This window comes from Physella acuta, unplaced genomic scaffold (assembly GCF_028476545.2).
Source record: "Physella acuta isolate Inbredline_101_S28 unplaced genomic scaffold, ASM2847654v3 ptg000875l, whole genome shotgun sequence".
NCBI classification, from domain to species: Eukaryota; Metazoa; Mollusca; class Gastropoda; family Physidae; genus Physella; species Physella acuta.
The window spans coordinates 993193-1011535 of record NW_026732392.1 but is presented as its reverse complement, the minus strand read 5'-3'; the positions used below and the strand labels follow the sequence as shown (position 1 = coordinate 1011535).

The 18343-nt window shown below is 33.2% G+C and overlaps 1 protein-coding gene across 1 annotated transcript; it reads right to left on the bottom strand.

The window, feature by feature from the left end:
• Positions 1 to 4875: 4875 nt before the first annotated feature.
• On the bottom strand, positions 4876 to 18011 carry LOC131952475 (uncharacterized). The gene is made up of 9 exons (XM_059315157.1): positions 17911 to 18011; positions 11658 to 11747; positions 9823 to 9887; positions 8456 to 8600; positions 7798 to 7856; positions 6591 to 6738; positions 6003 to 6119; positions 5649 to 5687; positions 4876 to 5050 (listed from the first exon to the last, which is right to left on the bottom strand). The coding sequence occupies exons 2-9, from the start codon at positions 11722 to 11724 to the stop codon at positions 5025 to 5027; spliced, it is 666 nt and encodes a 221-aa protein (XP_059171140.1). The 5' UTR covers positions 11725 to 11747; positions 17911 to 18011; the 3' UTR covers positions 4876 to 5024.
• Positions 18012 to 18343: the final 332 nt, after the last annotated feature.

The window sequence follows — 18343 nt, the reverse complement described above, 5'->3', positions numbered from 1 at the left end:
TGTATCCTGTAGCGAGACGAGAGACCGGGTGTGTTGACGTGTATGTTGTTGTAAAGATGGACGAGGGTATAAGGGAAGCGACTGGTTGATTGACAGCGGGTGTGTTGTGAGCGAGAGAAAGAAGATGTGTAGGTGTGAATGTGGAGGGCAGTTGAAGGTTGGGGTGAAATTAGACAGTTTTCTGATCTGTCGAACCAACAAACTTCCTCTAAGTCTCACTTTGAGTTTTGTTTAAAAAAAATTATCGAATATACTCATTGAGAAACCAGTAAGTTTTGGCAAATACGCATTGTTATGACGTCATCATTATGGTTGGTACTGATGACGGCAGTGAGAGGTTAAAGAAAAGACATCAACACAATTTCAATACAGTAAGTTTAATTTAATAGATGGTGGTCGTGTCTAAAGTAGGAAATAAATATGATTATCAATTTAGGGGCCAGGCCTACCACACTTTAAAAAACAAAACACGACTACATGCTTCTAAGGCTAACGTTCAAATGTCCTAATTTATTCTTCCGGCTCAAGCTTCACCCTCTGGACCTTAACCCCTACCTGACGCTGGCATTCCAGCGAGGGGGAGGGGCGGGCGCACATAGCTAGATAGTACGGGGATGCATCATGTCCCGGATCAGATGTGGAACGGGACGGGGGGCGCATAACCCACTAAATTCAACAATGGACTCAGTTATAACAGGCATATTTAATGCAAAAGCAACAGATACGAGGGAGAGAAGTTAGACGAGTGGGTAGAGAGGAGATTAAATGAAAGTGAAGAAAGGGAGGTACAGATGCAGCAGAAGGGAAAGAGAAAAAAATTTGAAACAGAAGCAAAAATAGAGAATGAGAAAATAAAAATGGAACAAGAAAAAATGGAAGCAGGAGCGAGAATAGAGGTAGAACAAAATGAAGGCGGAAGCAGCAATCAAAGCGAAAGGATGAAGCAGGAGGAGGAAATTGAAAAAGAAAAGAGGGAGTTCGAGCTGACACACTTATGGTGTGAAAGGCACACCTCACATAGACATGAGTCATCAATGCATCTTATTAAAGATGCTGAAATTCCATGAACATTTTGAAAACATCGACGCTTACATAAGGAGATTAGAGACTGAGGCGAACAAGACAAGCTTGGATGAAACACAGTGGGAGACTCAACTCCTTATACTAATAGGAGGGAAAGCATTAGATGCATGCCAAGGATTAAATGAGACTGAAATGAAGGACTACAGAATATTAAAGGAAACCCTTCTTGAGTTTTACTTACACAAGGAACATTCGTATATAAAGACATTCCACGACAGACTACTACCCAAAGCTGAGGACTTCAAAAACTACGTGCTTGATCTAAGAACTACGTTTACGAAGTGGCTAGAAACAGCTAAAGTGGAGATAAAAGTGGAAAACATAATTGAATTCATATTGATCGATAAAGTGTTACAGTCAGTAGTTATTTGCAGGAGAGATAACCTGCCACGTTAAAAGAGGTAACAGAACAAAGCCAAAAATACATTATAGCCCACCCAGAGAGACCTATATCAAATAAAGAACCAGAGCACGACTCGGTTTTTCTAGTAGAGACGGGAAAAAGACGAATACGACAGTCGAGTTTAAAACAGAAGGGAGTATGAAGCACAAAACACTTGAGCTGGATACAATGTGAGGTGTTTCCATTGTCACCAACAGGACCATATAATGAGAAACTGTCCCGATAGAGATTAGAGGTTTGTTGTGAGCAACCAACCCAGAGGTCCTTACCATCGTACAGTGTATACAAACACACACGTGACTCACGAATACCGCGTCCGAAGAAACATAACGACAGGATGGAAACAACAGCAACATTGGATGTAGCCCAGTCAATGAGACAGTAGAACAAGCACCCTTGTTGCTGATCACACCGAAAATACCATCATTAATGGTGAATGTGGGAGCTCATTTGGTAGAGGCGTAAGAGACACGGATTGACCTACTATTGCAGTAAAAAGTAACTTCGTGGAACAGACCAATACACATATTGTACGATTGTTCAGCCGTAAAAAAGGTAGTGATTTTTATCAAGATGGTGCGGGGGTGAAGAGGGGGGGTCTTTTTCGCAATATAAAATTGCAAGAATTTACACTGGATGGGTGAGTAGATAACCTTTATCGTTTAGAAAATAAACTTATTGTACTAAAGGACATTGTACGATAGTGTGTCATTTTTAAAAAGTTACTTTAAAATTTACGTTAAAAATCACTCTGCCAACATGGTGGAGGAAGCGTGTATGTGCGGGTGGCTCAATTCGCAAACAAAAATCGCAAGTATTTTTATTGGATTGATTTTAACACTTGTGTAACAGTAAAATAAGAAAAAAGATGTTGGTTGTCGCGCTTTTTCGACAATGTAAATTGGAAGGATTTACAATGGAAAGGTGATTAGATAAATCGTTTAACACATAGCATATAACCCAATTGTATCGACACATAATGAACAATTTTACTAGCCAGTTTTGTTAAGAAATGACGCGACTAGTTCTTTGTAAGATTCTTACGATTCTCTCGACTTCAACGTCAGAAATCAGATACTTTTACTTGATTGAATTACATATTGCCTGGATCACTGTATTAACCCTTTATCTACTGACGGTACTTATAAGTACCACTTTAATTAAGTGCCTGTGTTATTTTTAATTTAATATGAATTTTAAAAAGTATTGATGTAATTAATAGTATTATCTCCCCTGAGTCGCCGGTAGTTGGAGGGATCGATGTTTTTTGAAAAATTTTGGTGTGGCGCCAATTTCAATTTCTTGCTGTATCGGTAGTTTACAATTGTTCTGTAACGTTCTCACACACGTTCCTAATTTCCTTTTGTTTTACCTTATTATTCAAGTTTTCATCCCCAAATATTTTTTATTGGCATCTCCAATAGTCAGGCAAATGCGTTTAACTTCTAGTTATACAATTTTTATCAAATTGTCTTTGTATTAGATCGATGTTTACAAGTGGACTTATAAGTACCGTCAGGGCACACGGTAATTTTTTTTTTTTTAGTATTTTTAGGAAATGGCAGATTTTTTATGTGGAGTGACATAAATATTATTTTGATAATTAATTATCAAAATGTACTCAAAAAAATGATATTTACATATTTATAAGAAGGTTAGCATATGGTTTACCTAAGATATATTATAATTACATGTTGATTTCCAGTAGTAAAAGAATAACAAGAACAAAGGTAGCAGTTGCAGCCTCGTTTACTAGGTTTAGTATACTTCATTTGTAGACCAAAGCCTAGTTCTAGTAGTAAGATTTAATTTGTTAGTTATATTTATTTCAATAAACTGTCTTGCCTACAATAACTAGTATTTACGTAATGTATGCCTGTAGACTAGTAATAGTCCATACTTCTGCATATAATATAGATCTATATAGTAAATTTTAATCCGTAAACAGGAAACAGTAGGCCACTTCGGCTATCCTAAACACATTGCGCTCACTTCTATTTATGAGCTTTACACTGTAGTGTAGACTTGTCATAATATTCTAGTAGGCTACAATTATACTAGTATTACTAGTAGTTGTGTACTGAATGACTAGGCTTTTGTTAGTTTATGCGGCTTATTGTAAGTAATAGCTATTGGAAGCTTCTATTAAAAGCTTGTTCAGTCCGGCAAGCGTTGCTACACCAGAATGACCACACACAAGAATGAGGGAGCATGACATGTCGGCAAATTTGCTGTGTTTGAGGTCTAAGATGTGTTCCGACAGAAAATCTAATAAAATTTGTACTCAAAATATACTTTTATGCTGTATTTATTTCTGTGCGGCACCTAATGGTGCCACCCCCATCGAAAACAAATATATATGTATATGTATATACACACACACATATATATATATATATATATATATATATATATATATATATACACACACATATATATATATATATATATATATATACATATATATATATATATATATATATATATATATATATATATATATATATATATATATATATATATATATATATATATATGTGTGTGTGTGTGTGTGTTTGTGTGTGTGTGTGCGTGTGTGTGTGTGTGTGTGTGTGTTTGTGTGTATACGCATGAGTATATATTTTTTTTATGGATGTATTTAAATTTTTTGAAACTACGCACTTTTGGGTCTAAATTTCATTCCTTTTTTAATGTGTAGGAAAATAATTAACATTGCAACCAAATAAATTTTAAACGTTTGAATTCGCTAATAGCTCTTTACTTCTTATGGGTGTACTATATTTGTAATCAACTTACTTTAATTTTATATATTCCATTGTAAAATATTCAAAATGTAAAGATGGTGTCTCCCCCCCCCCCCCCCCCACCCACCCACCCCCATAATAGCTTTCAACTGTGCATAGATAATACTAACGTTGTTTTTCTATAGTAGATTTTTAAAACATCTGGATGTTGCAGTGTTTTCACTATCGAAAAAAAATTGCTGTTTTACGTCATGGTGTCACATTACCCCTTTTCAACATTGCTTTTAAAAGAGTATTTAACTTTATTTAATCATTCAATTTACTGAAACGATCACTTTTTCATATATTTATTTTGCTTTTTTTTCCATCGTGTAATCCCCTTATTGTATTTTTAAAAAATCTCTGGTAGAGTTAAAGCATGAGTGGAAGAGTGCATTATCTCCCATGGATTGTCTCCCTCTACCCTCTTAGTTTCATCACCTTAAAATCAAATTTCCCCTTAAGACTCATCTCGTATTTTATCTATAGTGACGCCATGGACAATAATGTACTTAAAACAAATAACAACCATTATTAGTTCTGAAGAAAACACTTTATTTGGAAATTATCGGTGAAGAGAAATTATTTATTAATAGAAGGGGAAAAAACTTGAAATACAGAAATTATAAAGTTGTAAGCTATATTAAAAGTAATATGAGAAATATGATGAAGTAGAGTTAAGGAGAAGTTAAAACTTTTTTCTATAACTACAGAACACCCTTGTTTGCCGTATTTATTCCAAAACGGTGTAATCTCTAATGTCCATTTCGTGAGGTAACTGCTGTTTGAAAAAATATAAAATGGAATTAAATATTTAATGAGCATATATTGAAGTTGTGTAATAAAATGCAATCAAATACACTTAAAAGATTTTTTAAAATTACTAGGTAATAAACGGATTGTTGGTACAAAAACCATGGAGAATGAAGATAGGTGAATGAAAATGTTTTATTACATAGTAGTATTTTAAAAATTAAGTCTAATATGCTATATCAAGTATTTGATGCATTTTCGAGTGAAACTGTCGTAATATAAATAGTAAATATGTGATTTTAAAAACAAAAAGGTATCTATAATTTTTAGGATCTTTGTGCGCAAAATTGGATATCGCTTAAGCAAAGAGGTTATTTATCGAAGAACTTCAGCATTAAATATAAAATGTAACTTAAATTTCATAAAAAATTGACATAGTGCAGAAGCATTTAGATGTTTTCTAGGCTTGAAATATAAAATAATTTTGTGATACATTGAGTGATTTGTAGATGAGACAAATTCAACAGCTTCCAGCAACGCAATTTATCTAGTGCTCATATTTAAATTCGGAAAACTTTGTAACAACAACACTACTCTCACTGTATCAACAACCAACACCAATTTACCTCTGCGTAGTTTCCTTTTGCCTTTCTTGCATTGTTTCCCTAAAGTTTAACGAGGTTATAAAAAGTTATTATTTTTAAAACAATTAAGTTTAATGAAACAAAATGTGTTGGTCATATAGATTTTTTTTTAAATTAATACATAGCATAAAGGTTTAACGCCACCAAGAAATGTGATTCTATTTAGTTATTTATCAACTTAAAAAATCACTCACTTTCTTTGATGACCAGTTATTAGATACTTAATTTCAGTATCTTAAATTATTTTACAAAAACTAGCAATTAAATACATATTAAAAGTTTATAATTTAGATATTATTAGTTTAAAAATAATTGTGTAATTTAAAAAAAAGTTACTTGGTCTTCTGGTAGTTGCAGCGGCTTCCACCGTGGTTGGTGGTTGTGTGGTTGCCTCAGTAGTAGGTGGTTGTGTGGTTGTCACCGTGGTTGGTGCTTGTGTGGTTGTCGGGGCAGCTAGTGAGACACGAATGGGGCCATTTTGTTTTAAACTTACTTGACATTATAATATAATTGAAAGATTATATTTTCTGCATAAAATAAATTGTATATGTAATAAATTATTTTTACACCGGCAGCTAAGCCGGTATACGTATGTCAAATGTATTTATATTAGATAAGCAAAGGTTAAGATTACTGTTAGAGGCACCTTGGCTGATTGATTTACAGTGTTAATTTTTTTTAATTTTTTTATATATTGTTGGTGGAGACGTGAAAACAATGCAAACATTGCTAAATTTTATTAAGCTTTTGTATACATTTTATGACGGAGAAATTTAAAAGGTAAAAATGTTGCTAAAGGAAAATACGTATTTAGATACATATTAATATGTAAATTGTTCAGACAATACTATTTGATTTAGGCTTAGGGTGTGTGGTAAATGAAACTTGTGCTCTAGTTTTTTTTTCAGACAATTGAATACTTACTTGGTGAGCAGAGAACATATCCTTGTAGCATTCCAGGGGAATCTGTTGCGACGACTCTCTCTCCATTGACGAATTCCAGCAGACAGATACCATTTCGATAGTCATAACCCATTGCATCTGGTTGTGCTACCGAACGCTGAGCACACTCCTGTGTTTGGAGACGTTGTAATTTGTTGGCAATTATTTTGAAAATAAAGTTCATTTAAACATTATTTTCACAACAATAATAATTTCATTTTTAACCGCACCTACTTGCAAAAAAAAAAAATATAGTTTCACTTTTTTGTCTATTTGTCTGAAAAGAAAGCTGTACACAAAACGTAAGAAAAATATAAAGTTGCGTTTGGAAAGATAGTGAGGTCACCTAAAACAAAGATAATAAACCGAAAGTAATCTCCCCTAAACTTTCTCGAATATTCTTATATGAAACAACAGGGGATGGCAACTCGGGATATCGACATGATTTTAATCAATTTTAAATACTTAAACTTTTTAAAATAGAATAAAATCTCGTAGAAAAAAGAATGGTTAAGGTTTAGGTTTATGTCTTTGATTAGCTTTTGTTGGCGGTATGATATACGGCTCCAGTTGAAGTTGCTTTTCCTTATAAAGCTCAAGTACCAGTTCAAGTTTATGTTCTGATTAACTTCCGGTTCTTTTTACTGTCTAGTTTTCGGTTCAAGTTCCGGTTCAAGTTAAATTAGTTTCGGATTCTTTTTATTCTGGTGAAAATTCCGATTCCGGCTTATAGGCGATTCTGTTTATAGTTTCTACTACGAATTTAATTTCCGGTTCAAGTTAAATGTCCGGTTCTGTTTACAGTTTGGATTCAACTTAAATAACCGTTTTATATTACATTTCCAATCCAGGTAAAACCCGATAATCTGCAGTTTACATTTAAGTAACGTTTTTTATTCTAGTTCCTGTTTCATTTAAAATTCGAGTTCCGTTTCAATGTCCATATCCGGTAAAGGTTAAATTCTCTGTTGCGGTTAAATTCCCAATACCGGTTAAAGTTCCGCATTAACATAAATTTATATTTCCGGCTAAATTTCGATTCCGGTTCGGGGAATAGAATTTGTATTACGTTAACATTTTTGTTTAAGGAGGACAAAAGCACTTTCAGCCTAACGCCAGTTTTACTTCCTCTTCAACGGGCTATGTCTAGTTTTAAAATACGTATCAAAATGTCAGTATTAACATTTACCTGATTTGTGATAGCAATCGGATCACTGAAAACGATATCCGTGTAGGACGAGCAATTTGCTAAAGAGTAACAATTATATATATATATATATATATATATATATATATATATATATATATATATATATATATATATATATATATATATATATAATTTAATACGTAAAATAATTTTCATACTAAATTTTATGTGCATATTGATAAACTTTTTAAAAGGCACTGTTTCATACATATTTGAATTAATATTCAAACTATTTATAACTATAACTATCACAAAATAATGTAACACTTATTGCGATACAATCTTTACCCTGATATGAAAATCATGCATCATATATTACGAACTTTATACAAAATAAATGGTTTTAAAATCTATGGATCGAGACCCCCTCCCACTAACCCACCCCCTGCCCTTGTGTTTCTGTGGGACGCCACTTGTAGACTAAACAAAACAAAATTATTAATTTTATGGGGGACTTTGGTCGCTTGACTTTTGTACATAATGGTCGCCAGTTAAAAAGTTTGGGACCCTGAGGTCTAAATTATATTTGTATTGCCTTTTCAAAGACGAATATGTTAAAGAGCATGCTGTCATAAAATAATTTCCTATGTATTGAATATGTGGTTATTATTGATACTCAGGGATATAAATAACTTACTGTATTCATCACAAATGGTCGATGATAAGGTCACACCAGTTGTGGATGCATCAGTTAGTCTTGTGCCAACCCGAAGTGTACACTTTGTTGAAATCCATGTAAAGTAAACACACTTTGGGGTGCGCAGACTTAAATCGAGACAATCCTGCAAGTTGTCAAAAAATATTTTTTTAAGAGACAGTATAGTAAAAAAAAGGATTTATGTAATTAAAAATATATTTTAAAATATGTATTTGTGCATCTAATATTAGGAACATTTGTTGGTTCCTAATTCATTATCAACAACACTAATGTATTAAGATGTTTTGGATTTTTACAAACAACTACAAAAAGTAACGAAGTGAATATATATATTTGAATACATCAACACTATAATTATTAAAATAGTACCGAAATAAAACAATAAAATTGTAAGATTTAATACAGTCTTTATGCTAATTAGAGCAAATCTATTTACTACTGTTTTATTGCTAAGAAATGTTGATGGTTAAATGAACTTCTCTCCTCTCCGGCGACTCTCCTCTCCCCCCCCCCCAACACAGTTTTCTACCCTCTCTTTCTCTCTAATTTTTGTCATTTGGTGTAAAACTCCAAATTAATACGTAATACAGTCTTTATTCTAATTAGAGAAAATATGTTTACTATGGTTTTATTACTAAGATATGTTGATGGTTAAATAAAAATTCTCTCCGTCCACTCTCCACTCACCCCCCCCCTCTTTTTTCTACCCTCTCTTTCTCCCCCCCCCCCCCAACACTCTCTCTCACTCTATCACCCATTATGTATTTTACTTTTTTAAAAAAAACACATTTCTTTTACAGTTTAGCCTTTTCAGGAATGTGGCATTCCCTCCACTACAATAATATTCAGTTAAAAAATAAAATTGTTTATTGACTATAAGATTTTATTTATTTTTAACTGAATAAACATTTGTTATCACGGTACATTTTACTCTGTAAAACTCCAAATTAATTTGTAATTCAGTTTGGGAAGTGTTTTTTTTTTCAACACAATATTTTCCGGAGGGGAGGGATGGGCTTGAATCTTTGAGGGCTGCATTTAAATTTCCAAGAAAAATGGGGGGGAGGGGGGCAAATAGTAGTTGCAGTAATGTGTTTCTAATTTTTTTTTAAAAATCTAGTTTTTTCCGGGTGGTCGGTTAACGTGTCCCCCCCCCCCCACTCACACACCCCCCCCCCCTCCCTACAAAGAGATGCATGAAAGAGACCCTCGGTGGGGGAATTAGTTGGTTTGCGGAAACTAAAACATTGAACAATAAATGAGTTAGGCAAAAATATACATTCATTTGTTCTTACATTAATTATATCACGCGCAACAAAGTAGTTTAACAGGATAAAACAACTCACTTTGGGCTTATCCGTTTTGCTTTCTACACTTATCAATCCCGTCGAATCGTAGGCAATGCATTGATCTAAAATCAATATAAATTGTTTTTTATAGATCTTTAACAGACACACACACATATTAAACATACTGTTTGTCAAATACTCTACGACCTAACAACCATAAGTCAAGCGTTTTCTTAGATTTAATTTGCTTTTTATCTAGGTAAGTAGTATGCACTTCTTTGAGCAAAGACGGCGTGGCCTAGCAGTAGAGCACCAGACTGCTAACCAGAAATTCACGAGGGTAGAGCCACAGTAAAATATGCATGAGTCCATCAAGCTTTTATAAGTATCTGATTCAAGTTAGGGAATGTAAACTTGGCTGGGCATAGTGCTGATCAAAACATACCTTCATATGCCGAGTTCACATAAACAGGCGAACTCTCACTTCTCTTGTTCCATACACCGGCAGGTTAAAAAAGGAAACTTTACTTCTTATTTACTTTGTACTTCTCCAATCCTTCCATCTGAGCATCGCAGATGTTTAGGGGAATATTTTTTTGTCAGGTGTGAACAAGCTCGATTATTCGTCTCATCTTGTTGTAACATCCAATAAAAACGTTCCTTGGACTTGTTCTGTAACTAGGAGATCGACATGGTCGGGTTGATTATGCTCATGGCTGCTGAACCGAAAAGTCCCCCTGGCGGATGAGGCTCCATAGCTGGGAACAGCAACTTATATAGGAGTGACAACTCCAAAATCAAACAACTGCTATCTTGCAGTTAGTTTTTTGGTTGGACAAAGACCATGGATGCAAATCCAAAAAGAAAAGCATAATAATTTGACACCTAACACTTAATTCTGATGTACGGGATTCCTTTACTGTAGAAGAAGTTCGTTGTTTTCACCCCAGCCTTACTTCGGCAGTTGTGCGGGACCAGTTGGTAAAAGATATTTACATCAGAGGTTGCAGGATGTTGCCAACCCAAGTGTTCATCGTCTCCTTAGCTTGATGGCATCATTCAAAAGGCACGATATTTTTTGTCTACACTTACCCCCAAGATTTACCGACATGTGCTGACTTCTTTATGTCGAAGAATGAATGAATTAGATCATCCTCCAGTATATGTATATATATATATATATATATATATATATATATATATATATATATATATATATATATATATATATATATATATATATATATATATATAAACCCACTGGCGCACAAGATATCAACAAATGAGTTATAACCTCTGCTTGTTCGAATGGTAGGCCTCCTTACTTCAACTCTTTTTCCATTGATCTTCGTTTTGTTTTTTTCTTGTCTTGTATTAACTATCTGATAGCAGTCCTAGCCAAAGTGTCTGCTCTCCTTGTTAGAACATAGCCTACCCATCTCCATCTCCTATGTCTGATAACTGCTGTTAATGGGTAAGTGGTCTTCTATTTATTTCCTCATTTGGGATGATTTTTGCCCAGACACTATGTAAATATTGCCGTAACCAATTTTCTAAAAAGCTTTTAGAAAAATCTCAATCACTTTTGTGGGATTCCAACATTCCAGGCCATACGTAAGACACTGGTGGTTGGATAATCTTTCCTTAGCACACTTTAGGTTTCCCATATTTTATTCCCCTTACGAAATAGGTGAATATATATATATATATATATATATATATATATATATATATATATATATATATATATATATATATATATATATATATATATATATAAGTAGCTTATTTAATTTTTATCAGAGGCTTAAGGAATTAAAAACGGCTTTCTTCATGTAAGGAAGGACTATATCTAATCTTTATATACGATTTATCCTGATTCTTATACTCACGAGTCTCAGCGAACACATGGAAGAGCGTCAAGACTTGTATCATCAACCAAAGAGGTTGTATTGACATGTTGAAGAATTTTAAGCTGTTATCTGTAAATGTACTAACAATTATAGCTCATTTTATGATGAAATGTATATGTACTCACAAAGAAACACACACAATATATATATATATATATATATATATATATATATATATACATATAAATATATATATATAAATATATATATATATATATATATATATATATATATATATATATATATATATATATATATATATATATATATATATATATATATATATATATATATATATATATATATATATATATATATATATATATATATATATATATATATATATATATATATATATATATATATATATATATATGTATATATATATATATATATATATATATATATATATATATATATATATATATATATATATATATATATATATATATATATATATATATATATATTAGACAGAAGGAGTTATAACTAATGTTGAATGTTTTGTAATATAATAACTCAGTAGTATCTCCTTGTGAAGAGGGAGCAGAGGTTTATGGCATTAAAATAATTACATATTCGGCGCCTCTGCCGTCTAGTAACTGTTTATTCTTCATGCATTTCTATACCATTCATCCGACCGTCATAAACTTTATTTGGCTTTTAAGCCATGTTGTTAGTAAGTCGTTGCAGTAATGTTTGATTAAGGCGATCCGTTCGTCCCTCTTCCGTTGCTACCTTATCCTCTTTGATTCCCAGACTGAACGTCCTGCTTAAGAGGACAGGGATACTACGAATAAAGTGACAAACAGGTGGTCGTCTGATTTGAAGCACCCCAGTCCCCACCATGAGCAATACATTTTCTATATTCTTCCTAAAAAGCGTCCTACTTTATGGATACGATGGAGTATAAAGTTGATGTCATCTCGCTTGTGCCTTGCTATTACTTGGAAGTTTGTGTACCATGACCAGTAGCGGATTAGAGGTGGGGGCTGTGAGGGCTGAAGTAAGGGGCCCCGAATTTTAGGGGCCCTCAAATTTATTGCTTAATTGTTTGTTTTCACTATAAAAACAAATGTTTTTATATTTGAATCACAACCTTCAATTTTTTTTAAAAAATATAAAACATGTGCACACACTTAAGTATGAATATCACATAACATCACCTCCTTTTCAGACATTGTTTATATAAAGCAGAAGCTCCCTAAAATTGTCCAGAATAGCGTTCGCTTATGACAATAAAATAAATTGATTTAGCTTTAAAAAACACAAACAGCTGCCAAATAGTGACAAATAAGCGACCCATCATTTTAAAAAAGCCAGCAATTTAAAGTTATTTCGTCAGATCGCTTCAGATAGTGTAACGCGGTTGTAACAAAAAATATGAAAAATAATACCGAAAAGATTCAACACTTTGAACTAGTTGTCAGTCACATGCATTCCGACAACCTGTAATATAGGCTACCCTAGCAATCAATGAAACAAATCCTAACCGTCTTTAAATTATGTTAAAATGACAATCCATTTTATTTACCAGTCGTTCCCCATGAAAAAACTTCAAAACTCTTCACCTTTCTAATGTTTACACCAGCTGTCACTTTCTCCTCGAAAAGCGACGATGCACCTAAATATTATACATTTTATTTTTGGTATGCAATTCGGTTGATTGACTAGTTTCAGGAAATAAAACATTGAATACAAATACGAGTAGAAAAAATGTTTTACTTAAACATGTTTGTGTAGGAGTGATCGATCTACTAGCCTACAAATAGTGCTTTAATCCTAACATAATAAAAAAAAAAATGTGTAGACCTACTGATCCAGCTATTTGCATCATTCGTAACCACTACGTTTTAAAAGGTGGTATCTAACCTATGTTTTGAATTTAGTTATTTGAAGTAAAAGGTCTTTTCCTCATTTATTTTCGCCATGTTTATACGGATAACAATGCTTCAATGACATAGGTAATTCTGAGAGAGTCACTTACTGCAAGCGCTAAGCGAATATAAATTCGTTTGCTAAATCCCCATCAAATGCCATTTTATTCCTGTCTTAGAATACTTGCGAAAGCTTACTTATATAAGCAAGCTAGTAGTGTGTCAGTCCTTCCTTCCGTCATCGCTATAGATTTTGGGACCATAAAAGCAAACATCGAACCATGCAGTGCTTTTCAGTGCATGGCATTGTCTTAGTATAAGTAATAGAGTAGGGTTTGTTTATATAACGGCTTAAATTCATTTTATAGTTACCACTGTTTTTACTCTTTTGCATAACGTAAAGAAAATATTAAATACATGCACATTACTAAAACATATTAAAAGGATCAATGTCAAATATCATTTTTGTTTAGATTCATAAAAAAGTGGATATATTATAATAATAATTGGGTCGAAAATTAATTAATTAGACTGTTTTGTAATTGTCCAAGAGAGGTAATTTAAAAATAAATTCAACTCACGCTAATAAAAAGTGTGAGTGCAAAATCTACGGACCTCCAAATAAGAAATTATTGTTGCAATAATACAATATGCAAAATGTTACTGCAAATTAATGACTGTTGTCTTTTGTGTTTGTGTGTTGACTTTGTAGTTTTGTTTTTGTTTGCATTGAGTTTATGTTTCATATTTTGTTTGTGTTGTGTTTGTGTTTTTTGTGTTTTTGTTTTTACTTGTGTTGTGATTGTGTTGTGTTGTGTTTGTGTTTAGTTTGTGTTAAGCTTGTGCTAAGTTTTTGTTGTGTTTGTGTTGAGTTTGTGTTGTTTTTACTTCGGTTTCTGTTTGTGTTGTGTTTGTGTTGTGTTTGTGTTTGTATTAAGTTTGTGTTAAGTTTTTGTCGTGTTTCTGTTGTGTTTGTACTGTGTTTGTGTTTTGTTGAGTTATTTTTTTGTGTGTTTGTGTTTGTGTTGTGTTTGTGTAGTGTTTGTGTAGTGTTTGTGTTTGTGTTGTGTTTGTATTGTGTTTGTATTGTGTTTGTGTTGTGTTTGTGTTGTGTTTGTGTTGTGTTTGTGTTGTGTTTGTGTTGTGTTTGTGTTGTGTTTGTGTTGTGTTTGTGTTGTGTTGTGTTTGTGTTGTGTTTGTGTTGTGTTTGTGTTGTGTTTGTGTTGTGTTTGTGTTGTGTTGTGTTTGTGTTGTGTTTGTGTTGTGTTTGTGTTGTGTTTGTGTTGTGTTTGTGTTGTGTTTGTGTTGTGTTTGTGTTGTGTTTGTGTTGTGTTTGTGTTGTGTTTGTGTTGTGTTTGTGTTGTGTTTGTGTTGTGTTTGTGTTGTGTTTGTGTTGTGTTTGTGTTGTGTTTGTGTTGTGTTTGTGTTTGTGTTTGTGTTTGTGTTGTGTTTGTGTTGTGTTTGTGTTGTGTTTGTGTTGTGTTTGTGTTGTGTTTGTGTTTGTGTTTGTGTTTGTGTTTGTGTTGTGTTTGTGTTGTGTTTGTGTTGTGTTTGTGTTGTGTTTGTGTTGTGTTTGTGTTGTGTTTGTGTTGTGTTTGTGTTGTGTTTGTGTTGTGTTTGTGTTGTGTTTGTGTTGTGTTTGTGTTGTGTTTGTGTTGTGTTTGTGTTGTGTTTGTGTTGTGTTTGTGTTGTGTTTGTGTTGTGTTTGTGTTGTGTTTGTGTTGTGTTTGTGTTGTGTTTGTGTTGTGTTTGTGTTGTGTTTGTGTTGTGTTTGTGTTGTGTTTGTGTTGTGTTTGTGTTGTGTTTGTGTTGTGTTTGTGTTGTGTTTGTGTTGTGTTTGTGTTGTGTTGTGTTTGTGTTTGTGTTGTGTTTGAGTTGTGTTTGTGTTGTGTTTGTGTTGTGTTGTGTTTGTGTTAGTGTTGTGTTAGTGTTGTGTTTGTATTGTGTTTGTGTTGTGTTGTGTTTAGTTTTGTTCTTTTCCCAAGTTGGTACAATTAAAAAAAGGTTTACCGTGGCGGAGCATGGGTATGCAGCTAATATATATATATATATATATATATATATATATATATATATATATATATATATATATATATATATATATATATATATATATATATATATATATATATATATATAATGGACCCCCAAAAAAATTCAGCCGGGGGACCTGCTCAAGCTTAATCCGCCCCTGACCCTGACGACCCCAAAACCTTATATACCATTGGTAATTGAAACAGTGTGTGAAGATATGCGTGGGTAGGAGGCACAACAGCAATTGCAAAATAAAACTAACAGTTACGCTAATTTTCTACATGTCTAGGCCTGAACATTCACTGAGGGAAAAGTGGAGACCTCAACGTCATTACATCAAGCAGCACCCCTATGCCATTTGCAGCGGAAGCTCCAGAACAAGTCGATAGATTCAGAAACCTTGAAAGTAGCGTTGATAATCATGGCGGCACAGAATAAAGACAGACAAGGTACAAGCTCCTTCAACTCATAAATATGTTTGTGGTTCTGTATATGTAATCTTTTGAAAAAAAATGTGTCTTCAACACACTAGTAAAACCTGTTTTTACTAAAAACTTGTTTTATTCTATGGAGCTGAGACATGGAGAATACACCCGCAAACAAGAAGAAAATGCAATCATTTATTAACTCATGCATCAGAAATATCCTTCGTTTACGCTGATCTAAAACCATTAGAAATAAGGTATTTAGCCACGGACAAATAGCAGCCAGCTGAAGAAGAGATCCTACAAAGAAAATAGAGATGGATTGGCCACACAATGTATCCAGCATAACAAGACACTCTCATATAGTTATTTTATATCTTGGCATTTTAAGCTAAATCTTTATAGCCTGTTATAAAACAGACAATTAATGCAGTAAATTTTTTTTTTACAAATACAACGAAAAAAAAGCTGTTTTTAAGCCTTTATTAATTTTTTTTCATTAAATTAACTTATGATTTTCGTTTTTCAAGAAAGCTGTAAACAATTCCATGTATTTAAGGGTGATGTCTTATACGGTTTAAGAAAACTAGATCTATATTCTGTTGTAAAGGAATTAAATTTTACTGTGAGCTCTACACCCAAATCAAACTTTTAAAGCGGTGATTCTTAACCTGGGTTCGATAGAACCACAGGGGTTCGGTCTTCAGTCTGTCTTCAGTGTTTGATGAAGATTAAGACACACTCCACTCTTTATTCATGATTGAATTTTATCAGTGCGGATGATACAACTATTATGAAGGATACGGTGAATGCGCATTTTAAACTGGTGGAGTTCGGTACCTCCAAAAAGATAAATAACCACTGCTTTAGAGGCTTGTCAATGGAAAAAGGCACGTTGTTTATCTTACTAGCGGGCCTACTCGCACAAACTTCTGACTGGACTTTCTCTGAAAGTAAGCACACAAAAAAAGCCACAAAAAATAGTTGAGTAATGAAACTCATTATGGGCCTATATTATTGGTCTAGAATCTAGATAGAGCTAGATCTAGAATCTACGGACATACGAAAACTCATGGCTTATGCCATAAGTCTAGCTTATCCGTAGCTCTAGATCTAGATAAATTCCATGTATCCTCTAATTAGATGGTATGTGAAGCTAAAAAAAATCAAAGATTTGTATCAAGTATTAAGGACTAAAATAGTTTAATAAACAGACTCAATTTTTGTGCTTTACTTAGCGTTGTAGTTTTTTATTTTTTTTTTATTTTTAACTAATTAATTTTGGTTTGGCCTTAAAGTTTATATAGAGGCGTAGCAAAGGCGGCGGGGGTTGCGGACCGCACAGGGTGATACCCTCTACTTTTAGGGTGTGACAGCCAGGCAAAAATAGCAAAATATATATATAAAAAAAAGATTATTCCATTTAAAATTTAAATGAATGATTAATTACAGTTAAATTGATTTTAAGAGCAAAATTAGCGAATCCCGAGAAGAAGAGGGGGGTAACACCATTTCGTACACTTGCTAAGAATAGAGAAAACAATGTAACACCCATCTGCATTAATAACCGACTTTACATAAACATCGTTACTATTATCTGCGCAAAGTTTAGACCTATCCAAAAAGTGGAGGGGGGAGGGGTGACACAAAATTTACACAAAATTTCACCGCTAGGTAGCGCACCGGTGACACCCGACCTAACAACGCCACTGAGTTAGTATTTTCGGTATAAGTTTCCTTTTATTAGATATTTTCCTTTTTTTTTTTTTTTCCTGAACGTGCAACATAAGTTTTTAAGATAATTTTAATTTTCTTATCCTTTTAACATTATCCTAATCTCAATTTCTTGCAGGAAAATAATCTTGTAAAATGTGAATAAGAATGAATTTTAATTACCTTTACAAGCGGGTTTCGGATTACAAACAAGAGCAGATCTGGTACATAAGGAAAACACGTTTGAACTAAACCCGCCAAACCACCCAATGCTCCCTTGATGAAGGGGGTCTCGCTTATGCTGAAAACACGTGACACGACCCAGCCAATTGACATCCAGCAGATCTGAGTCAGCTGACTTAAGTGTTGCGCAGTCTACATGTTTCACTTGAACTGCTGTCGTGTAGATCAATACGCGAAAAGTAAAAATGTGTCACGTGATAGGGCTACAATTATTAATTAATATATGAGGTAAGAATCTACTACATTTAAATGTCCTACAGGTGTCTTAAGTATCTTATCCAGATGTTTACAGAAGGAGAAATAATTTAAATATTATTTTGACAACGATAACGTAATTATATATGCTAAGAGACAAAAAAATTAAAATGCACAG